Genomic DNA, 25,120 nt, shown 5'->3' on the forward strand with positions numbered 1-25,120 from the left:
GACTCCTCCCAGATGCAGGAGTACACCAGTGACCTTTGCCTGGGAACATCAGTAGGACAAACAGCCACCACCTCCACTGAAACATCACTAACACTATGCCTATCTTCCTCTTCATCCATGAGGACACACACTGAGTTTGCTAACTCGGACACTGTTTCTACTACTAACACCATTTTACTTTTGAAGACTACTAATTTTCGATTCGAGCCTGGCAAGGGGCTCAGGGTCAGAAGCGGGGGAGCTGGGTATAAGAACAGGTAAATTAGTCGGAGAAATAGGAACTGGTGACAAAGAGGGAGCAGGCATAGAGATACTTGGGTCTAAATTATCTACAGACTTATTAGAACTATCTAATGTCTTAGAACCTACAGTCTTAGATTCAGCTCTAGCAGCCGTCTTATGTCTCCCTATCTCTACCCAATTCAGATATGTGAGAACTTGACAATTTCCATTTCTTTGGATCCCACCTTTCACATTTGTTGTTGCTATAGGACTCTTGTCCCCTGCAATCAATGCACAAAGTATGCAAGTCGCATGTCTCCTTAGTCAAACTTGTATTACAGCCTTTGCTGCAATATCTTAAACAAGCAGAACTAGTGTCAGACATAGTGAAATAGTCAAAATTAAGTCAACTATCGGTAATTCGTCAAAATATTGTCTCCAATCAGAGAAATAAGTCCAAAAAACAAAACAAAGCCTTAAGGGCCCCACACACTGAACGACTGTATGAACGATTGTTGTTATCGACAAAAGCACACACTATTCAGACAATATGAACCATCTACACACCAATTTCAGTCTGAACAAAGATTTTGTCACAGGAAGACATGGCATCATCTCTCTAGAAGAGACGTGCGCCATAGCTTTAGATCAGCAGACAAAACACATACATTAAACGACCTGTGTATGACAGACATAAGTTGCAAGTCAGCAACCTGCTAGTGACAGATTAAGCCGAGATCGTTCAGATCATGAAACTCCACCCACTTTTGCACACGCCCATTCACAATGTTTTTGCGAACGATACAGACAATCGTTCAAACAATCGTTCAGTGTATGGGGCCCTTTAGGCTACCAGTACTTCAACAAACAATCCGAAAATACAATGAAAATCAAATCCAAGCAGAGCACTCCCAACTAGTTCTGTAGTCGAGAGCCGGCAGGAAACAATTGACCACTTGCTGAAAGTGTTCCTCTCTTACCCCATAAGTACAGCTAACACCTTGAAATAAAGCTCTCTTAGGGGATTTTGGCATCATTTTTATTATCAACCTCGCCTTCAATGTCATGGCTTTCCTGACAGATTATATGTCCAACAACTTCTCTTCTATTTGATTTGATACATTATCTTAATTCCTACTTGATCCTCACCTATGCTCTTCATGATCTTTTGGCCTTCCCTACTAGTTGGCATCCTATTACTTCCAAGTCTGCCTTGTTGTGCAAAGTAGCTGCTCTTCTCACCTTTCCTCATGTTCCCCAAATCATCCTAGAAACTCTACTTCCCTGGCTCTTCTTCCTCATCTCTACTGACTTCCATGAACCTAAGTCATGAACCTTGGCATTCTGTAGTTATGTTTTTTCCAGAATCTTTGCATTTTCTTAGTAGGAACCATACCTCCACTGTGTACATTATCTTTTAGTAATAGAGTAAATTTAACAAGACTACTAGGTCACTATTTTTGAATCCCCACAACGTTTACCAAAAGGATTTGTTCCTAAGTAACATGTAACAAATGGTGCAAGGTAAAGTTGAATAAATTAGACAGTTAAGTAAGATGGCACTGAAGAGGATGGGTGGAGAATAAAAGGAATCAAGCAATGCAGCTGAGTTTGAAGGACTCTGCAACAACCTTTAATACCATCTATATGTGCAATAATAAGGTTAATCATGTACAGAAGCACAGGATTCAGGCATCCAGTTACAACATTTAATTTGTTGCATATACTCTTAATCACATACACATAAACCTGAGGTGCTGTCGAGGGGAACAAACAATCCAAAAGATGGCAAAAGAGAACAAATACAATTATGAATCATTCCAATTTTCCCTAAATTTGCTTTTGATATACTGCAAGTGTTCAACAACTAACTTGGCATGCTGCACATTGATGTAAAGCATAAATGGATTTGAGCCAGACAAGATGACTTTTCACTTAGCATCTGTCTGATGTCCAGACTTCAATGTCATCATCTTCCATGAATGGACAGGTACTTGGTATATGTGAACACTATCATCAACTTCAGAGGGACGTCGAAATAAACCATAATAAAACTTGTACTTGCTATTGTGCTGTACACAAATGTTTCTCAAGCTAGTGTACAACTACTGGAAAAAAAAAAGTGGAGTGATGCATATGTCAAAGTAAATGAGACAGGATAATGTTGCTTCATTATTCTTTTTTGCAAAAAAAAAAAAAAATATATTATTCATTCAGAAGGATGCAGTAGTGCAACAGCTATTAAAATTTAAATGAGTCAAAACTACTACCATCAAAATACTTCACATTAAACAAAAGGATTTATACTCCTTACCTAAACAAAATTTGTAAATAATTCATCAGTAGATACCTCATAACCAAAAGAACACACATGAATAAGAATTCTATAAGAAGTAAAACTTACCCATTGTGCAAGATAAGTAAGCAGGTGTTCTAGATCTCTTACTCTCAATCTTTTAATTCAATATTTGGTAAATTGAGGAATGTCATCAATACTGTATAACTACGTATCTATTTACACAAACTATAAAAAAACAAAAACCACTATATCATATTAGTAAATTTACGATAAGAGGGCTAACACATTTTTTGCGTCATCCAATAGTCTAAGAAGCCAAAAAATTGGTATGCTAAGCTCCAATGAGGCAAATAGCCCGAGAGAAAGACTCTTGATTTCTTTGGCTGACAGATAACAAATTTTAGTTAACACAACATATGTCAAACCGTATATTATGTATATATAAAATAAGAGGTTTGTACACTGAACATGGTATATATTAAGGATACCAAATATAATCTATAATCCATTATAAATTCTATCTAATTATCCTTCTAATTTCTGAAAATGGAACTAAAACAATAAACAGTACTGTATTAAAAAATTAGTCTCACCTGTAACTACCAAAACTCCTCTTTTAATCATCATTATCAATTCTGATTCCTGCTTCTTTTCTTCTTCTTCATCCTTTTTGCTTTGAAACAGTGCAAGAGCAAACAATGGATATGCATAGAGCCTCCTATTCCTGTTGCCACTGGCTTTCTGTTCTCTGTAGTCCAATCTACACCTAGAATAACACTGACTTTCACAAAACATCAGAAAGGAAGACCTGGGAGCTTTGTCTGATGCATTGTTAAGCACACTTTTAGTCCAATAAACTATTCTTGCAGAGCATATCCCCGGGCAGTATCTCTTGGGATTACATAAAATGCTTTCAGAGGCATATGTCAAAAGTGGTCTTGTCTTTGTAAAATGTTTATAGATTGCCACTGTAAATCTCATCATCTTTTTATAATCTGATTAAAAGGAAACACCAAAATATACTAGTTTCTCAATAAGATTATGCAAAGCAGATATCAAGAATAGATTTTCATATCTTACACCAAATACGTAACAACAATCCAAAACATACAATTCAAGTTTTTGTAATCTTAGGCATTGTAGAAACATCAAGTATAGGTAACACTTCTTTTAAACTGGTAAACATTGAAGAAGCATCTGGCTTTATACCTTCTTCTTGACACAAATCAAGAAAGGTTCTTGAGACTAAAATACTATGCCAACCACATTCCCTGGCTCCCAAGTAGTCACAGTGAATGTCATCACCTACGTGAACAGCTTCTGATGGTTTGATTTTATCACCTGCCAACTCCAAAGCCTTATGAAAAATCTTTGGGTCGGGTTTTTGCACAATTTAAACTGTAAAGAGGTGAGAACAAAATCAAAATAATGCTTAATTCCTATCTGAATGAAGAGACTATCTAGACGTTCATCAAAATTGGACAAAGCACCAATTTTTACACATTTATTCTTTAGCAGATTCAAGAGGGGAATGCTTCCATCAATTAACTCATAAGCACTTCCATGAGAAAAATGCTCATTCAAATCATAGCCCACTCTCTTTAATGTATCATCATCAGCTGGGCAATCAGCGTTTCGGAATGTATCTGCAACAACACCTAACCACCAATTCTGCCACCCTATAGATGAAGCACCATAGAATGGGAATTCTTTCTCATGTTTCTTGAAGCTTATGCTGAAATGAAAAAACAATTTTTGTTAATTTGCAACACTGATGAAGTCCATATTAAAATCTACAAGATACCACTTCATCTTAGATGAGAAATTATCAATTTTACAGTATGTATACTGATAAAAATTTGCAGAGATTAAAAACGTTTTTATAAAAATTTGTTTTCATAACCATTAGTCATATTTATTCTTTCCTCCAAACACACAAACCTTGAAGAGTTTGAAAAATCAAAACTCTTATTCACTCACTCACTATCCGATCCTACAATGCAACACTTATTCATCTGTGCCACCCTCATTAATTTATAAAACAGAAGTTTATAATTAATGAGTATCTTGACACTGTCGGCTGGCCTCCTACTGGCACCAGAAGAGTGGGAAGTCTGATCCAAGACCTACTTGGATCAGACTTAGAATATGAGGGGAAGGGCTTGATATGATCAGAGATCAGGTACAGAAAAGATCCAAGTCACAAAATTTTACAGAGGTCCTTTGCATCACCTGGTGTTGGAGGTGATGATGAGTATAGATTAAAAACTTGCTTTATTGTAAAAATAACTTTGCCCTTAAAAGAATCCATCCACTCATAATTAGCATAAATTGTAATTTAGGAGGGAGGAAAGAGCTGAAATCCTCTGAAGGCAAAAGCAAACCCAGCTGGCAAGATGTCCAGTTCCCAAAAACAAGAGAGTAGCGCTAACATTGACTTAAGAAATCCAAGTAACTTGAGTCCATACATAATAGATGCAATGGATAATCCAAGATAGCACTTTGGCCAAACATCTCAGACATAAAGGCAAAACCTGCCAGGATTAAAAGTCTGCTCTAAATACAGTGAGAGCTCCTTTTTCATATTTAAACTATGGGAACAGGGATGGTGGTGCCTGAAATGACAAATTTTTCCAAGACAATTTTGTATTTTCATAGCTACAAAACCTGAGGCTTTAACAGTAGGATAATTTTCTACTGCCTAGCTGGATCCAGGAGGTTATTCATCTTAAGCTGTGCAAGGGTCTCCTGTAAAACAGGAAGACTGATCCTGGCAATCTGAGTGAAGGAACAGACTACAGTAATAGGGACAGGAAGATGCAGACAGAAAGATGGAAACCACAATGGGCTGCCACTTGAGAGCTCCCACAGGGCAGAGAAGAACAGAGCAAGTTAGCAAAAGTAAAGGGATTAACGAATGAACCACTTACCGGAAGGCAAGTCTCAGTCACAAACTAAGGAGCACATAAAAGTCCCTCACAAAAGCCAACACCTGGGGTGAGAGGATTATGTTTGAAAAGGTAAGGAGTCCAATGAAATGCTTACAAGGGGTGAGGGCAATTCAGGTCACTCTATCATTGTCAAAAGCAAGTTCCTTCTGGAAGAACCCTGAAGAGAGGGCAAACCAAAAATTCATAGAGAAAAATGCTCCCCAGAAAGTAGTAGTCAACCATTATAGAAACAAAGGTCCAGCACAGACAAGAACTTAACCACAAATCCTATCAAGGCAGCTACTACCACAACCCTCACAGGGTTACCCATCCTAAGGCTATGCCTGATAATCAACATGAGAGAAGACTAAGTGAATATTGAAGGTCATAAAACTGACAGAGGGATCATGAGCAACAAAAACTATCACCACTGCAGTCATAGAGTGGGCAAGTGGGCAATGAGAGCCAATTCAAGCCTTGGAGTAACCCAAAATTTTAAGCCTGTCTGTACTGCTTGAAAAAGAAAAAATGTGAATATACTCATACTGCTCCATGACTTTAGGAGGGTAACAACAGCCTAAGCCATGGAGCTGAGGAGCACAAAACTGAGGGAATCTGATGGTAAAACACACTGCAAACAGACCCAGCCAAGGGATTCCCATGCCTGCCTCAGGTCTTCACAGACATCCTAGGGAAGGAAACACTGAAGAAAGTGCCTAAGGATAAATTAAAAAAGTACTCAAACTGTCACACAAACCCTGGCCGAATTGAGTGATCATGGAGAACTCAATCAATAACAAGCAAAGAAACTATGATCTTGTTCTTCACTTCATTTAAGACCACAGTGGAGGAGTAGGCCAAAGTCCCAATGAAGGAACTCAACAAAAGGACAGGAATGCAAGGGAGTCAAAGAAGACTGCCTCTACATCCCAGCAACTCAGCTTCCTGGATTACATGCCCTTCAACCCTAGAAGAAGCTCCAGAAACATCAGGAGTAAAGAACCAATTGGAACAAAAAAAACTTCTCCAACAACTACTGTCAGACTTGCTATCAACAGAAGAGGTTCCAGTGCATACACAAAGGACTGCTCTGTGGTATGAAGCAAACAGCATGACAGGAATAAATGTGGATGCAATTGCAAAGAAATAGCTTCCTCAAGGAGACCACAAAACAAAAAAAATCTCCCAAGGCAAGCCTGAAAGACAGTGTTGGGGCAAAATTCCAACAGACTTAGGAAGTGACAGGTTCCTCCTCCAAAAATGCAGATTTGCAACCCTGCCCAAGTCAAAAGGGCTAAGATAAACTACACCAGGCAGTACTGCAAATTGTAGAACCAACTCTAATCAAGAAAAAACCAAAAGCAACTCTCCATTACCTCCATCACAGAAATCAAGACCAGCCTTACAAACAAATGTCCATGAAACACAGGTCCAGAGTACAAAACCAGAAAGCTAAGGCAGCAAGGAACCATTGACTACTGAGGGGCAAAGTGAAGAACCTTGTGAAGGACCCAGATATAGCTTCAAGGGTTGGAAGAACAGAATGGGTCAGCATGTATCCCTTAGATCTCACATTACAAGGAAACCAAATACAGTGGTACCTCGACATACGAAAGGCTCAACTTACGAAAAATTCGAGTTACAAAAGCAAATACGAAGATTTTTTTGGCTCTACATACGAAAATAGTTCAGGATACGAAAGGTTGTTGCTGTAAAGTCCCGAGATTCGCCCGAACCACCGATAACAATTTTAAAACTCGTGCGCCGCCGAGTAGACTCGCCACCATCCTCCCACTCTCCCATTGGTTCCTGATGCTAGTCACCACCATAAGATCCTGCTCTCCTATTGGTCAGCATCTCTCCCATCATGCATCTACGTAGTGGCGTGCTTCTTCGGCCACTCGGTAGCAGCATCGTTTCTATACGCATGCCGAATTCGTTCGTTCTATACGATTTTGTTTATTAACATAAATTCGTTAGTGATCTCGTTGTAGTACTACTTTATCGTGTTGTGTGAGAACTTTAGTACATATGTATACATACTACATAACTTAATTACGTACAGTATATACGTAGTCATGGGTCCCAAGAAAGTTGAAGTTCACAGAAAGAAGAGGATTCTTTCTTTGGAGACAAAGATGGAGATAATCAAGAAGTATGAAGCTGGTATGCGATTGAGTGTGATCGCTAAGGAATATGGCCGAAATCCGTCGACCATAGGCACCATCCTTAAGCAGAAGGAAGCCATCAAAGCAGCTACACCTTCCAAGGGCGTGACTATTTTGTCTAGCAAGAGGACCCACGTGCATGATGAGATGGAAAGGCTGCTTCTTGTCTGGATAAAAGACAAAGAAATTGCTGGTGATACGATAACTGAGACGGCAATCTGCCACAAGGCCAGCGCTATTTTCGGCGATTTGATTGCCCAGGCCGAAGACGATGGAAGAGAAGGGACATCGATGCCAACCCCAAACTTCAAGGCTTCTCATGGGTGGTTCGAAAAATTCTGTAAACGGACAGGCATCCATTCGGTGGTGCGGCATGGGGAGGTGGCCAGCTCGGACACGAAAGCGGCCGTAGCCTTTATTAAGACGTTCGACGAGATGACGATCAACGAAGGCTACAGTTCTCATCAAGTCTTCAACTGTGATGAGACTGGCCTTTTTTGGAAAAAAATGCCTTGTCGGACGTACATCACGCAGGAAGAAAAAAAGCTACCCGGGCATAAGCCTATGAAAGACAGGCTTACGCTTGCACTTTGTTCGAACGCCAGTGGGGATTGCAAGGTGAAGCCCCTACTTGTCTACCATTCAGACTCCTTGAGCCTTCAAGGCCCACAAAGTGCTTAAGGAGAAGCTTCCAGTGATGTGGAGGGCTAATGCAAAAGCCTGGGTAATGAGACTTTTGTTCACCGAGTGGGTAAATCTGTGTTTTGGCCCAACAGCGAAGAAATTCTTGGAAGAGAAGTACCTGCCTCTGAAATGTCTGCTGTTGTTGGACAATGCCCCTGCTCACCCTCCTGGCCTCGAGGAAGATATCCTAGCGGAGTATTCTTTTATCAAGGTTCTTTATCTTCCGCCTAACACCACCCCTCTCCTCCAGCCCATGGACCAGCAAGTGATATCGAACTTCAAGAAGCTGTATACGAAACATCTTTTCAAGAGATGTTTCGACATCACCGATACCACAAACCTCACCATGCGTGAATTTTGGAAGGAGCATTTCAATGTTGTCATATGCATTCGACTCATCGATCAAGCTTGGTAGGAGGTTTCGAGGCAAACCTTGAATTTTTCGTGGAGGAAACTCTGGCCTGATGCCGTATCCGGCCGAGACTTCGAGGGATTCAACGTGGGTGAAGCTGGTGCAGATTCAGAAACAGTTGACGATCCTGAAACTGTTTCCCAACCAGATCTTGACGAGATCATTGCACTCGGCAAGTCCATGGGGCTGGTCATCAACGAGGATGACATCAATGACCTTCTCAAGGAGCACCATGAGGAGCTTACGACGGATGACCTGAAGGAGTTGGAGGCCATGCAACATAACATCGTTCAAGAAGAGTTCTCTAGCAGCGGCGAGGAGGAGGAGGACGACCTTATGACAATGGCAGAAATTAAGGATGCCTCTAGCTGCTTTTCATAAGGTGCAATCATTTGTAGAAAAGACACACCCCAAAAAGGCTTACACAGGTCGTATGCTTGCGCAGTTCGATGACGTTTGCCTGAGTCGTTTCAGGAACATTGTGAAAAGTAGGCAGAAGCAATCTTCCTTGGATAGTTATTTTTTAAAGAGGCCTTTAGTAGGAGTAAGCTAAAAGAAAGCTCCAATTGATACTACAAAAAAACAGAAAGTTGAAAGTGGTGAAGAAATTGAAATTTTGTATAAAAAAAAAAAGTAAAGTATAAAAAATAAAAAATGAAAAAATCAAAATGAGGCAAAAAAAAAAAAAAAGTGTTTAATTTTTTGTAAAGTTAAGTGTTACGGTTTTGTTAATGCTTCATAAAGTTTAGTTTATGTTTCCTGACATTTTTAATGTGTTTCGTTAACCCTTAAACACCGAATGGACGTATTAAACGTCGAGTCAAAATGTCTCCCGTATGCCGAATGGACGTACCATACGTTGACTCAAAAAAGTTTTTTTTAAAATTCACGGAAAACTACTTATAGGCCTACCAGCCGAAAACTTTTGAATCACACGCCTTGGGGGATGCTGGGAGTTCATGGATCAAGGTGTTGCTTTGTTTACAATCGTTACGCAGGTGCGCAAGCACGAATTTCTTTCTTGCCGCACTAAAAAGTATCTGTGACACATCTCGGAAATTATTTTGTCACTTTGACATAATTTTTGTACCATTTTAAATTAGCCGTTACATGGAGTATTATATATAAAAATGTGCGCATTTTTATGTAGAATACAACAAAAAAATACTCATGATTGTAGCTATTATCAGTTTTGAGAAATTTTCGTATAAATAACGATAAGTGCCAAAATTTCAACCTTCGGTCAACTTTGACTCTACCGAAATGGTCGAAAAATGCAATTGTAAGCTAAAAATCTTATATTTTAGTAATATTCAATCATTTACCTTAATTTTGCAACTAATTGGAAGTCTCTAGCACAATATTTCGATTTATGGTGAATTTATGAAAAAACTTTTTCCTTACGTCCGCGCGGTAACTCTTCCGAAAAAAATCATACATGCGATTGTGGTAATGTTTGCACCATTTTAAAATTAGCCGTTATGTAAAGTTTTAATATGGAAATGTGCACAATTTCATGCACAATACAACTAAAAACAACCCATGGTTGTAGCTTTTATCAATTTTGAAATATTTTCATATAAAAAATGATGTGACAAATTTTCAACCTTCGGTCAACTTTGACTCTACCGAAATGGTCGAAAAACGCAATTGTAAGCTAAAACGCTTATATTCTAGTAATATTCAAGGCATTTACCTTCATTTTGCAACAAATTGGAAGTCTCTAGCACAATATTTTGATTTATGGTGAATTTATGAAAAAAATAACATTTTCTTTACCTCCGCGCGGTAACTCTTCCGAAAAAATCATACGTGTGATTGTGGTAATGTTAGCACCATTTTAAATTAGCGGTTACATAAAGTTTTATATATGAAAATGTGTGCAATTTCATGTAGAATACAACAAAAAATAAATAAAGTTTGCAGCTTTTCTCATTTTTGAAATATTTGCATATAAATCAAGATAAATAGAAAAAAAACCACGTTCGGTCAACTTTGACTCTACCGAAATGGTCGAAAAACGCAATTGTAAGCTAAAACTCTTACAGTCTAGTAATATTCAGTCATTTATCTTCATCTTGAAACAAATTCGAAGTCTCTAGCACAATATTTAGATTTATGGCGAATTTAAAAAAAAAAACTTTCCTTCCCTCCAAGCGAGGATTCTCCGCCACAAATCTCCGAAATGCGTACGTCCCATTCTCGGAATATTTGCTCCATTTCATATTAGGCATTTCATAGAGTTTTATATATGAAAATGTGCGCAATATCATGTAGAATAAAACGAAAAATATTTGAAGGTTGTAGCTTTTCTTATTTCCAAAATAATTGCATATAAAAAAATATATATAAAAAAATTCGACATTCGGTTATCTTTAACTCGTCAGATATGGTCGATAACTGCAATTGTAAGCTAATACTCTTACAGTATAGTAATATTCAATCATTTGTCTTCATTTTGAAAGAAATTGGAAGTCTCTAGTACAATATTTAGATTTATGGTGAATTTTTGAAAAAAATATTTGTTTACGTCCGCACATTACAAATTCATGCATTATTTTGTGATAATATTTTCTCTGTGTTGCTTTTATCGTTTTACAATGTGTTATATACCAAAATGATCGCAATTTAGTGTACATTACAACAAAAAAGAAAGTAACTTGTTACCTTTAACCGTTTTGCGCACAGCGCAATTTGAATACAATTATATATGAGATTTTGTTTTTGCGCTATGATATATCGCATTATTTATATATGATAATGATAATTTTTTTCATTTCTGATGATTGCATACTAAACTTCAGCCAATGACAAAAAAAGGAGCCAAAAATGAACTCTTAATCTTGAAAACTAAGCGCGCTGTGATTTTTTGAAAAAAATATTTTTTCTGCTTCCGCGCTCACTCTGAAACACCTCCGGCACACGGGAGACAATTTTTTTTTAACCGCTCCGGCGTTTAAGGGTTAAGTTAAGTGTACGTACTACATAACAAATTTTCTGCCATTTGTCCTCCTCCTCTGTCGCCACTTTCGGAGATAGCCTCACTCGAAAGGTAAGCTTCCACATTTTACTACATATGTACGTACGGTATTTCTTGTATACCATGTACACTAATACACTTTATTTACAGGTACATATTAGTAGTACGTATTAAGTTAGGTATTGAATGGTATAAATTGTTGTAGTATTTCATTGTTTATTGGTCAATTTAGCTTTATTATGAAATTTGCTGGGGTGTTTTTGTAGGGCTTGGAACGGATTAGACAATTTACATTTAAAATGCAGTTCAAGATACGAAAAGCTCAGGTTACGAAGTCTGCCTCGGAACAGATTAATTTCGTATGTCGAGGTACCACTGTACATCAATCCAGGGACCTTCTCACAATACCCAGAACAACCCTCAATGGCCCCTGTCAGCACCAGGGTAATGGAGCAAAAAGAAACTTCTAAGAGAATTGCAGAATCCAAAGTAGCTACAATGCCATGCACCTCAATCCCCAGACGAACAGTGGCATCATCTTTACAAGACAGGATGAATATGGAAGAAAGTGATTTGTCATGACTTCAGATAAGAACTCATGTTGAGGAGGAGGAGAAAACTGCTGTGTAAAAATAACTCAAAATTCAAGATGGTGCCAAAGGCATTTCTAATTTCCAAAGTCAGGCTTCAACCAAGGGGACAGAAGGGTCCCAGTGCAAGAAAGGAACTCCCATCTTATAATGAACTACAAATGCCAAGGCTGCAGACATAAGACAGAGAAGATTTAGACAAAAGAGCTGAGTCACCCAAGATTGGTATGCTCATATTTGCAAGCTTTGTGGTCTGCTACCAAGCAACTGAATTATGAATGGATTCCTACATTAACTGAAATTAAGAAACAAAAAAACAAACAAACTTACCATAAAACATTTTCTGCAAGTTAGTAATAAAAGCAGTGCTAAGTAGCTTAGCAAGAAAATATAAGAGAAGGATATGCATATATACTCATTATCAACTCATCTGGCAACTAGGCCTAATGAAAGAAGGATGAACAGATAGCTGTTTCAAGAAAACTAACTGTGTGCTTACATTTGCTGGCTAATAAATCCAAACACTTACAACAGGTGATCCTGGCTGGAAAACTGTCAGATACAAATATGCTAAAAAAATTGAAAATTTAGGAAAGATTCCATTACTTAAATAAGAAAAATGTCTAAATTAAAAAATAAAGGCAGGTGATCATGATATTAGTAGAATACAGATAGAGTGAGACATGAACAACATTCTACAGAGATATATTGCAAATGTCATAAACACCCCATACAAGTGGTGGATGTGCTGAAGAACAAGGGTACATACTCGAGACAGATGGAAGCTGGAATTCTTCTTTGGGGAAAAGTCTAGATACTGCAGTACCACAAATGAGGCCATCATTAATTAATAGGTTTGTTTAAAAAAAACCATATCAATACCCCCAAAAATTAAATTGAATAAACAAACTGTTGAATAATATACAGTACAATCTACTGACATCTTGTCTGAGCCACTCAAAAATAATTATGCACAAAAAGTTTCATTCAATGTTATATTGTAAGATGCTATGTTCACTTACCGAAAACCTTCACTCAGCTTCTTTGGGTTAGCATTCAGTCCATACAGTTGGCCAATTGCAGCATACTGTTCCCCAGGAGGTCTAGAGAATCTGGAAGAAAAAGTTAAAACACAAGTATAGAGCTTATAATGTCACAAACTTCAGAGTTATAAGTGAAAATACAATAAAAAAAAAAATAAGTCAACAACCGTCAATGGTATGATGTACGTACTCTGGACTGGCAATGAAGCACAGTAGCATACACAGTGCCATGCTCATGAAAAACTTCCATCACAACAATAAATATGTTCCCCACGAAAAAAAAAAAGCATTGAGATATGTTAACTACTCACTTCACCAAAAAATGACAATTTTATAAAAATAAGATTTTACATATACTACTTACTAAGCAATTACATGCAGCTGAAAGCATCCTACCATGGCAGTAAAAAAATTCAAATTTTACAGTTGCATCACCATCATTAGCGTAGGTAAATAGGACCCACCCACTTTTGGGAACAATAGGTACAAAACTGCAGAGGGGTTCAATTCGTTTGGTTTCCCATGTCCATCTGTGGGGAGGAGAGAAGGGCTCCGATTATGTAATTGCTTGGTAAGTATATGTAAGATCTAATTTTATTACAAAAATGTCATTTCTACATATGATGGACATACTCTATATTATAGACATTAAAAAGATGAGTACATAATGACAAAATATATAGTCTGCAAGTATTCACACAATACTTATTGTACCTTACCTGGTAAGAGAGCACTATAAACAATTACTGCCTCTGGTTGGCACTTGCTTAACCTTTAGAGGGGATGGCAGTTTTGGGCAGTGACTGCCCCTACTCAGTGGGAGCTTCACAGTCATGGAGGTTCACCGGATGACTGATGAAGATTAAAAAGGGGTGCCCTTGCCCTGGGCATAGACCAGATAAAAAACAACACTGCTACCTAAACTAACAAAACCAAATACCATACTACCATTAAAAACCGGAGGGTACTCCAGGTAACTAGCACCCGCCAGCTTCCCAAAATCTCGACACCTTCAACCAAGGCTAGAGGATAGTAGAGGGACAGATGTGTACCCTATGCTTCCTCTCCCAACACCATGCCAGCTATCGATAAGAACCCAATGTACAACAATTTTTGAAAACTTTAAATTTCTTTCAAATAATGTAATGTAAACACTGACCTACATTTTAAAAATGTAGACTGCATTACCATTTCTAGCAACAAATTATGTCTAAAGGCAAACGAAGCAGCGACAGCTCTGACTTCATGCACCTCCTGAAGCTGAGAATATGCCTCCACTATCACACTTCTCAAAAAGAAGGAAATGGTGATGTTGGACATTAGATGTGAAGGAGATTTCACAGAACACCAGAGATTATTTGCAGGTCCTCTGATCTCTTCTGATTTCTACAGGTACATAGCATCTTAGTGCTCTGACCAGGCATAAGAATCTCTCTTCCTCCTTGCAACTGAAGATGTCCATCAGGTTCTTGATGGTGAACATGTGAGGTCAAGGAGTGTTAAAATCCTTGTTTTTGGTGAGAAATCCAAAAGAAAGGGAACAGATAGCGTCTCCCTGGGAGAGCCCTATCTATCGTTTGTAGTTCGCTGACCCTTTTGGCCATACCCAGCGCTACCAGGAAAAGTGTCTTCTTCACAAGATTTTTGAGTGATACTGAGCGGAGGGGTTCGAAGGTGGTACCTGCGAGCCACTTCAGTACCACTTCCACATTCCATGAGACTACTCCCTTTTTTTCTAGCTTGGATGTCTCAAATGATCTAATTACAGGCAGTCCCCGGGTTACGACGGGTTCGGCCTACGACGTTCCGGGGTTAAGACGCTTTTCAATTATATTCATCAGAAATTATTTCCAGGGTTACGACGCATGTTCCAGGGTTACGACGCCTACAACACTCATCTGGCAGATGAAATATGACACCAAAAATGCAAAATAATCAATATTTGAAAGTTTTTTTTATGAAAAATGCAATAAGAATGCAGTTTACATAGTTTTCAATGCACCCAAAGCATTAAAAGTAAGGATTTCTTATGATTTTTGACAATGTTCCGGCTTACGACGATTTTTGGCTTACATCTCAAGAATGGAACCCCCGTCATAACCCGAGGACTGCCTGTAGATTGTTAATAGTATTCTGGTTTGAGTGAAAATCTAAACCTCTGTCTTTAAAAGCAGAGCTTAGAATTAACCTATATCTTTTAATGGTGGCAGGGAATAACTTTCTGCAAATCTTTAGAAACAGCAGAAAATCCGCAATCTGGGCTACAGAGGTCTCTGAGGAAGAGATGTTATACTATTGACACCAACTTCTGAATACAGCCCACTTTAACAGGAAGAGCCTGCTAGTAGAAGGTCATTGACAACTAGCAATGGCTTCTGAAGCTTGTTTCAAAAAGCCTTTTGCTCTGACCAGTCACCTGACAGTCTGAATCCTGCCAGATAATCCTTGGTGGAATCTGTGCAGGTGTAGCTGTCAAAGTAGTGACCTCTTTTGTGGAAGAGGAAGTCTTGGAAAATCCACCAGAAGTCGCAGAAGGACCGCGAACCACTCCTTTCTTGGCCAGAGTGCGGCAATCAGTGTCATGGAAACATTCTGGTGTGTGGGGAATTTGTTTATTACTTCTCTTATCATTGTAAAAGGTGGGAATGCATAGATGTCTAGACCTGTTCAATCCAGCAACAAGATATCCGTCGCCCATGCTAAAGGATCCGGGACTAGAGAGCAAAAGATTGGAGGGTGGTGGTTCTTTGCCTTCACAAAAAGATCCACTGATGGTTTGCCCCAGTTTCCAAAGATCGGAGCATGAAGATCCAATGTCCATTCTGTCGGATGGACTTGATTTTCTCTGCTGAATTCATCCGCAAAGACATTTATCCTTTCTTGAACAAAACGAGTGAGAATCTAACTTGCTTTCGTTCTGCCAATAGAAAGATGTCCTTTGCTTTTTAGTAAAGGGTGAAGGAGAGTATGCCTCCCTATTTGCATATATAAGATAGGGCTGTTGTGTTGTCCGCAAAAACAGTTACAACTCTCCCGGATACCAACTGGAGAGGTATTGGAAGCCGAGAAAAATTGCCAATAACTCCTTCACGTTGATGTGAAGAGCTTTGTTCTACCGCCCATTTTCACAACACCTGAGTTACGAGAATGGCATCCAATCCCAGATCAGAGGCATCTGAATAAAATTTCAGGTCTAGGTTCAGAGGCCAAAGAGACTTCCCTTCCTGAAGTTTTTCTGCATGTAACCAACACTGAAGGTCTGTCTTGACCTCCAGAGAGATGGGGAAGACAAAGGAGCCTGGTTGAGTCATCCTGCACCACACTACTGAGGTAAAATTGAAGTAGATGCGTATGAAGCCTGCCGAGCTTCATAAAAGTCTTCATTGAACTGTTGAACAGGTCTTTGGAGAGGAACTTCCAGACTGTCTGGAGGCAGGAGTTTATTCTCTTGGGGGAGAGAAAAACCTGAAAAGTCCAAGAGTTCAGAACATTACCAAATACACAATCTTCTGTATAAGGATTAGTGGGACTTCTCGAAACTGATCAATATTCCCAGTTCATAAGTTAAAAGCAGAAGTTTCCCTAAGTCCTCAGTCATCGTGGTATAATGACACATTGATAACAAGAGGGTAAAGCCATTTTCCAAGAGGGCCCAATAACCTCGTAAACATTGGAGGGGCCAATGTAAGGCCAATGCAGAGTGCCCTGAGTTGAAAAATTTTGCCCCAAAACAAAGTGAAGAAGTTTCCTTGACTTTGGATGAATGGGGATGTGAAGTATGCATCCTCCATATCCAGAGTTACCATCCAGTCTTCTTGGTGTAGACAGGACATGACTGAGGCGCTGGTTTCCATATGAAATTTTGTCTTGACAATGAAGAAATTCAGGGCACTGATGTCCAGGACTGGCCTCCAGCCCCTAATGACTTGGGGACTATGAAGAGTGGCTGTAAAACCCTTCTGAGCTGTAGTCTACCACCTCTTCCACTGCTCCTTTGTGAATAGCAGCTTCTACCTCTTGGGAGAGGGCCAAATATCTCAGATCCTGCAAAGTAGTATGCTGCTAAAGCTATTGGAGAGGTAGCTAACAACCGTTTCTCTTTGAGAGGAATTGAGTACCCCTCTCTCAATACCTAGAATACCCAGGGTTCCACCCCTCTGCACCAACTTGGGCACAGATGACAGGCAGATCACTTCTTAGTATCTGGCTTAATGAACGTTTTCTTCATTGGTCTAGAGGGAAGTCGCTGGTTAATCCTTGGTCTAGACTGTGGTCTAGGTCTTCCTCCTCGAAAGGGCTGTGACTGCAATGGGAAGAAAGACTCGGAAGAAGATGCAATAGGCTCCTTAGGCTCTCTGGTGGATTGTGCAAACAGGTTCCGTGGTGGACTTCTTCTGCAAGTCCGAGAGAACTTCTTTCACCATGTCTTGAGGGAAAAGGTGAGAATAAGAGCGCCAATTTCTGAAAAGAGCTCCAGAGCTCTCTCTCCTTTAGTATCCCCATCAAGAAAAGGGAGGCTAGCTCACAGGATCCATCCCTTAATGCCTTATCCGCACAGAGCAGCACTCCGAGTCAATCTGAAGCAAGGTCTTCTACAAGAGCAGGGCAATCCTCGATTTTCCTTGCCAGTGTGCCCACAGTCAAGTCAAGAAAGCCAAAAATTCCCATCACTTTAAAAAATTTCTTGACTAAGTGGTCCAGTTCTTTGCAGATGTAAATGCTGAGTGCCTCAAAGAATCCACTAATCCGGAGAAGTCCCACTGGAAGGAGGCAGACACTCCCAAGGAAGGAGCTTCTCCAGCACCACAGAATCTATGCCTTTTCTTGGCGAGCTCCAAAAGTTGAAACGCGAATGAAGCTTTTCACTGTTCCCTTTTATTAATCAGCCACTCTCCAACCTTTCAAAGTACCTTCTTGGAAGTAGAAGAAAGAGCCATCTTGGGAAGTCCGACACTATCAGGAGTATATTTCCTCAAGAGGAAAGTAGAGGCTGGAGAAACTGGAGTGGCATGTGCAATGAAGTCAGGGAAGTTTGACTAGATGAACTTCAACAATGAGGCATAGGCCGAAGAGGGAGCTGTCTCTTGATCTACTGCTTCCACTTCCAAATTATCCTTACTCTGAGTGGATGAGGATTTCTTCCTAAAAAAACCCAACAACTCTTCCAGTTGACGTTTATCTTAAATGAACAGAAGAGGGAGACGCAGACGGTTGGCGCATTAATTCTGATGCTGAGCATGCTGCTATTGGCACTGAGTGCCCTGCAGTGGGCGTTGAGCAGTCTGAGGCAGGTGCTGACAGGAAAGGTGCAGGCACCGAGAACAGCTATAGGCACTAAATGTCCTGAAGGAAATGGGTACTTGGGAGCAGAGTAAGCATAAATTGCCAAGGATGGGTGCTTAACAGAGACATCGGGGTGCTTATGTGACAAAATGATATTGTTAAGATACAATAAAGTTTTGTACATACTTACCTGGCAGATATATACTTAGCTATGGACGACCGAGTCTATAGCTAAGTATATATCTGCTGGGTAAGTTACTTGTACAAAAACACACTCTAAACCAGAGAAAGACTCTGGGCTGTATCAAGTCCGGGGATAACAAGCTGTCTTAGGTACTGAAGGATGAACCTCAAAACTACAAGAAGACTGAGGGCTATCGCTGATCTCCCTGTACTTCTTAATAAGAGGAGGAGAACTGTCAGCAGTGGCAGAAGTTCTACGATGATGACGTCTCCTGTCTGGGGAAGAATCCACCCAATCCCACAACAATGTTTGCACTGAAAGAGATGCCTTTCCAATGGCACTCTATCGATGCTTGGGGACAATCACCAGGCTCGACAGAGGGGGCAACTGTCCGTGGGCAAATCCCACTGGCCTCCCTTGGACTTCCAGTATGTCTTCTCCCCGGTGATGGGGTGTGGGACAGGGACCTTCGTTTATGAGAACCAGTGGGACAAACAGCCACCTCCTTGGTAATCACAACACTATCACTAGGCACTGCACTGTCACTTCTGAGAGATGGCCTCTCCACAAAAGGCCTGAAAGAGGTACCTAACTCTATCATAGAATTCGCAAGAAAATGGAACTTCTTGTCAAACTTAGAATCGAAACTGGAAATGGTGTTAGGATTAGATGTATGGGTGACTGGAATTGGAGTTGCAGGTAAAGGTGTAGGAGGGCTAAGGATCAGGGACATGATAAGAGGTTGAGAAGGAACAGACAAATTCTCAACTACTTTAGGAGAAGCCTCTACATATGCCCTACTTTCAGCCCTGACATCCACTTTCCTTTTCCTATCCCTAGTTAGCTTATCTAGATGTGATTTTAAAGCTTTCCACTTGCTTTTATCCCAATCCATACACTCTGGACATGCTAATTCCCTTGAACATTCCTGCCCATTGCAGTTAACACATTTGGTGTGCGAATCATAAGACAATTTAGTTAACTTAGTCTTACACCTTTCTACACAATATCTAATGCTAGAAGAGCTGGAGTCTGACATAATGAACTAGCAACAATTATGCTAATCACCACAAAAATGAACTGAGTACATCATCAAGATACGTACTGGAAAATATCCATGAAAATAACAAGTGATGACTGCCAAAACCACCAATATTAGTCAGGAGCCAGCAGAAAACTAACTGGAACCCTCTGCAATTTTGTACCTACCGTTCACGAAAGTGGGCAGGTCCTATTCACCTACACTAGTGATGGTGGCACAACCACAAAATTTTAATTTTGTGACTGCCGTGGTAAGAAGCTTTCAGCTATATGTAATTGCTTGGTAAGTTACATATGTAAAAATGATATTGTTATGATACAATAAAGTTTTATACATACTTACCTGGCAGATATATACTTAGCTATTAGACTCTGTCGTCCGAGAGAAATTCGAATTTCGCGCACACGCTACCGGTAGGTCAGGTGATCTACTTACCTGCTGCTGGGTGGCAGGACTAGGAACCATTCCCATGTTCTATCATATTTTTTCTATACCGCCTGTCTCCTGAGGGGAGTAGGGTGGTATAATCGTCATAATATCTTGCCAGGTAAGTATGTATAAAACTTTATTGTATCATAACAATATCATTTTTATACATTCAACTTACCTGTCAGATATATACTTAGCTGATTCACACCATTGGAGGTGGGACAGAGACAGCTAAATATAGATTCAAACAGGAATCGCAACAATTGTTGTAGGTAATAAATAAATAAAACCTCTGTTCCTACCTGTTTAGACTGAAGACTTCATGAATACAATCCAGGAGTCTAGTCAGTCTCAAGAGCCTCAGCGAGATATTGATCTATGGCTAAGAGTTCTTGTGGTTCTGCCAAAGGGGTCTTATCCGCTTACTCGGCAGATCCTGGAAGGACTATGTCAATGGGTGCTTATCCACTTACTTGACAAGAACCTATACAAGGAGCACAACACCGATCCCGATCACCTTAACCTAACCATGTTATTTCTAAGATTGCAAGAAGTTACTATCCCCTAACTCCTTGCAAACAACCACAAACTCGAATCACAAACATTCGTACACTTAAAAGTACAAAAATAAAAATAAATTAAAAATAAATAAAAAATTTTTGTACAATCTAGCCAGTAAGACGTCTCTTGATTCCCTACTGACCCAAGCCAGGACGCCCATGCGCCACCAAGCATTCTAATCAGCAGAAAAACAACAACCCGTCTCACAAGGTAGATCTATGTACCATCAAAAATTAAAATATCAAATACAAAATTTTCTAAGGATCGTTATGTGTTCCCAGCCCCAGCACTGTATCGGCTGATACAAAAGGACCCAGAGAGAAACACTTTTCATATGTCACTTTAACGTCCTTAAGGTAGTGCGAAGCGAAAACTGAATCACACCTCCAGTAAGTCGCATCCACAATGTCTTTTAAAGACATGTTCTTCTGAAAAGCTAATGAAGTGGCCACCGCTCTAACCTCATGAGCCTTCACTCGGAGAGTCCTGAAAGAGTCTTCAGTGCAGTTACTATGAGCATCAGTAATAATGCTTCTAACAAAAAATGCCAACGCATTTTTTGACATGGGTCTACTAGGATCCCGAACTGCACACCACAGGCTTTGTTTACATCCCCTGAGTTCGTTCTTCTTTAGATAAAACTTCAGGGCTCTAACCGGACATAATGATCTTTCTAATTCCTCTCCTACGAGATTTGAAAGTCCTTTAACTTCAAAACTCTTTGGCCAGGTTTTGAAAGGGTTCTCGTTCTTGGCCCAGAATAGAGTCTGGAAAGAACAAATTGCCGCATCACTCTTAAATCCTACCCGAGAATCTAGAGCGTGTATTTCACTAATTCTTTTCGCAGTCGCTAAAGACAACAAGAAAATACATTTTCTCGTTAGATCTCTAAATGACGCGTTGTGAGGAGGTTCAAATCTATTTGATGATAGAAATTTAAAAACCACATCCAAGTTCCAGTTCGGAGTACGAGGAGAAATGGTTTTAGAGGTTTCAAAAGATCTAATAAGGTCGTGGAGATCTTTATCTTCTGCTATCTTCAAACCTCTGTTTCGAAACACAGCAGAGAGCATACTCCGATAACCTTTAATGGTTGAAACTGATAATTTAGATTCTTCCCTAAGGAAAATCAAGAAATCAGCAATGTTGGTCACAGAGGTATCGGAGAAGGACAGTTTATTCTTCTTACACCATCTTCTGAAAACATCCCATTTTGATTGGTAGACCCGAATAGTTGAAGATCTCCGGGCCCTAGCAATTGCTTTTGAAGCTTTGCTTGAAAAGCCTCTCGCTCTGACAAGTCTTTCGATAGTCGAAAGGCAGTCAGAGCGAGAGCGGGGAGGTTTTGATGGTACCTCTCGAAATGGGGTTGTTTGAGAAGATCTCTCCTGTGTGGAAGAGATCTTGGGAAGTCCACCGTCCATTCCTGTACCTCTGTGAACCAATCTTGAGACGGCCAAAAGGGAGCGATGAGTGTTAGTCTCATCCCTTTTGACGCCGCAAACTTTCTTAAAACCATTCCTAACATTTTGAAGGGGGAAAAGGCGTAGGCATCTAGGCCTGTCCAGTCCAGCAGCATGGCATCCACCGCTATCGCTCTCGGGTCTTCCACTAAGGAGCAAAAGTTCTCTATCCTTCTGGATAGGAAGGTGGCAAATAGGTCTATTTGAAGACTGCCCCACAGGGACCACAGAGCTTGACACACATGAATGTGAAGGGTCCACTCTGTGGGGAGAACTTGGTTTAACCTGCTTAGCCTGTCTGCTCTGATGTTTTTCTCTCCTTTCACGAATCTTGTGAGGAGAGTCACATTCTTTTCTTTTGTCCAATATAACAGATCTTTTGTTATCTGGAACAGAGAAAAAGAGTGAGTCCCCCCTTGTTTCTTGATATAGGCCAACGCTGTGGTGTTGTCCGAGTTGACCTGTACCACTTGACCTAAAACTTCTGTCTCGAAGGCTTTTAGGGCTAGGAGAACAGTTCTTTGGAGTTTATATGCCAGTCTTGTTGATCCTTCCTCCATTGGCCTGATACTTCTTTTGTCCCTAGAGTCGCTCCCCATCCCTTCTCTGAAGCATCTGAGAACAAGATTAGGTTTGGGTTCCGAACCTCTAGAGACAAGCCCTCGTTCTTTTCCAAGGGGAATTAGCCACCACTTCAGATGATTCTTTACTTCCAGAGGGATTCTGAAAGTGTCTGAAAGTTGCCCGTTCTTCCAACTCCAAATTCTTCTTAAGAAGAACTGAAGAGGGCATAGGTGGAGTCTTCCTAGAGAAATGAACTGTTCTAGTGAGGAAAGGGTTCCCAGAAGACTTAACCATTCCCTCACCGAACTCCGTTCTTTCTCTAGGAAGCTCGAGACTTTCTGTAATCCCCGGGCAATCCTTTCCTGGGATGGAAAAGCCCAAAAACCCCGAGAATCCATCCGAATCCCCAAATAAACTAAGTTCTGGCTGGGGATCATCTGAGATTTCTCGAGGTTCACGATTAATCCTAATGTCCTTGTCAGGTTCAAAGTAGTCTGTAGGTCCTCCAAACATAGTTTCTCCGACTTGGCCCGGATTAGCCAATCGTCGAGATATATTGAGATGTTGATCCCTTCTAAATGAAGCCATTTGGCCACGTTCCTCATCAGATACGTAAATACCTGAGGAGCGGTTGATAGGCCGAAGCACAAGGCCCTGAACTGGAAGATTTGTCCTCGTACAACAAATCTGAGGTATTTTCTTGACGATGGGTGAATCGGAACATGAAAGTAAGCATCCTGAAGGTCCAGGGAGACCATCCAATCTCCCTGACGTAGGGATGACAGAACCGAAGCTGAAGTCTCCATGGAGAACTTCTTTTTCTCCACGTACCGGTTCAGGATGCTTACATCCAGAACGGGCCTCCATCCCCCCGAAGTCTTTGGAACCAAGAAAAGGCGGTTGTAAAACCCCGGGGAGAATGGATCCTGCACTAGTTCTATTGCATTCTTGTCCCTCATCGACACCACCATCTGCAGGAGTGTCTCTCTCAGTCCAGGGTCCTTGTAACTCGTCGACAAATCCTTCGGAGATGTTGCTAAAGGAGGTCTGTCTACGAAGGGAATGATGTAACCCTTCTGTAGGACAGACAGAGTCCAGGGATCTGCTTCTCTTAAAGACCAGGTCTCCACAAAGTTTTGAAGTCTGGCCCCTACCTGTGCTTGGAGGACATGGCTGCTACTTGCTCTTTTTAAAAGAGCGGAAGGAAGACCTCCCTCGCTTGTCGAAGGGCTTTCTCTTCGAAGTTGATCGAGTCGAGGGAGCTCCACGAAAGGGCACCACTGGAGTACGAGCCACCTTCTTCTGAGTCAGCAACTGCCGGGTCTAATCTTTTCTTCGTGGATTGCACTAGAAGATCCTGCGTAGCCTTTTCTGACAGAGATCTCGAAATATCCTTCACTAACGATGAAGGAAACAGATGTTCTGACAGAGGTGCGAAAAGTAGGGCGGACCTCTGAGAAGGAGAAACTCCTTTCGTCATTAAGGAACTGTAAAGAGATCTTTTCTTTAAAACTCCCGATCCAAACAGTGCAGCTAACTCACCAGAACCATCTTGCACAGCCTTATCCATACAAGATAGGACACTGTGCAAGGTTTCCGGATCAAGAAAATCTGGCTCACTCGTCTTTTTCGCCAGCACCCCAAGGGACCAATCCAAGAAGTTAAACACTTCTAATACGTGGAATATTCCCTTAAGGTGCTGATCTAATTCAGACATACTCCAGGACGCCTTTGCAGAATTTAGAGACTGTCTTCTCACTGACTCTACTAGGCTCGAGAAATCCGAATCTGCAGAAGAGGGGAGCATCAAGCCCATAGCCTCTTCCGTTTTATACCAAATACCTCTCTTCCCTGTCAGCTTGGAGGGAGGAGAGTAATAAACAGTTCTAAGTGTTTCCTTCTTCGATAAAAGCCTAGAATCCAAAGACTGGAGGGCTTTTCTCATTGAAATCGCAGGCTTCATCTTTAAGAAAGCCGAGGATTTCGGGGTTTTCGTGCTCGAAAACAGCGATCTCGGTGAAGGAGGAGCAGCAGGACTAAGAGAGTCCCCAAACTCCTTGAGAAGTAACGAGGCTAATACTTTATAATTAGAAAGTCCCTCGTTGGTCGAAACTTCTTCTTCAGAAACCTCTTCAAGGTCAAGGTTAGAAGGGGATCTCTCTTTCCTGATCGATTCTCTATCAAGAGAAGTAGCTCTAGGAGAAATGCTTCTAGTAGGAGAAGGACTACGTACATTAACGTCCCTAAAACTAGTAGAAGCTTCGCG

At 40.6% G+C, this 25,120-nt stretch overlaps 2 protein-coding genes across 2 annotated transcripts in view; both read right to left on the bottom strand.

Moving 5' to 3' along the window:
• LOC135211266 (tetratricopeptide repeat protein 19, mitochondrial-like) overlaps window positions 1-173 on the bottom strand; it is a 134,602-nt gene extending 134,429 nt beyond the window's left edge. Inside the window, exon 1 of the mRNA XM_064244574.1 lies at window positions 40-173. Coding sequence (XP_064100644.1) covers window positions 40-173 — 134 coding nt within the window. The remainder of the gene's footprint in view (window positions 1-39) is intronic.
• Window positions 174-3,105: 2,932 nt separating this feature from the next.
• The window catches only part of LOC135215418 (rhythmically expressed gene 2 protein-like), a 63,915-nt gene continuing 41,900 nt past the window's right edge, over window positions 3,106-25,120 (bottom strand). The window contains 3 exon segments of the mRNA XM_064250032.1: window positions 3,106-3,911; window positions 3,914-4,256; window positions 13,308-13,397. Of these exon segments, the coding sequence (XP_064106102.1) occupies window positions 3,636-3,911; window positions 3,914-4,256; window positions 13,308-13,397 (709 nt within the window). The 3' untranslated portion in view covers window positions 3,106-3,635.

This window comes from Macrobrachium nipponense, chromosome 19 (genome assembly GCF_015104395.2).
Source record: "Macrobrachium nipponense isolate FS-2020 chromosome 19, ASM1510439v2, whole genome shotgun sequence".
Taxonomy (NCBI): Eukaryota; Metazoa; Arthropoda; class Malacostraca; order Decapoda; family Palaemonidae; genus Macrobrachium; species Macrobrachium nipponense.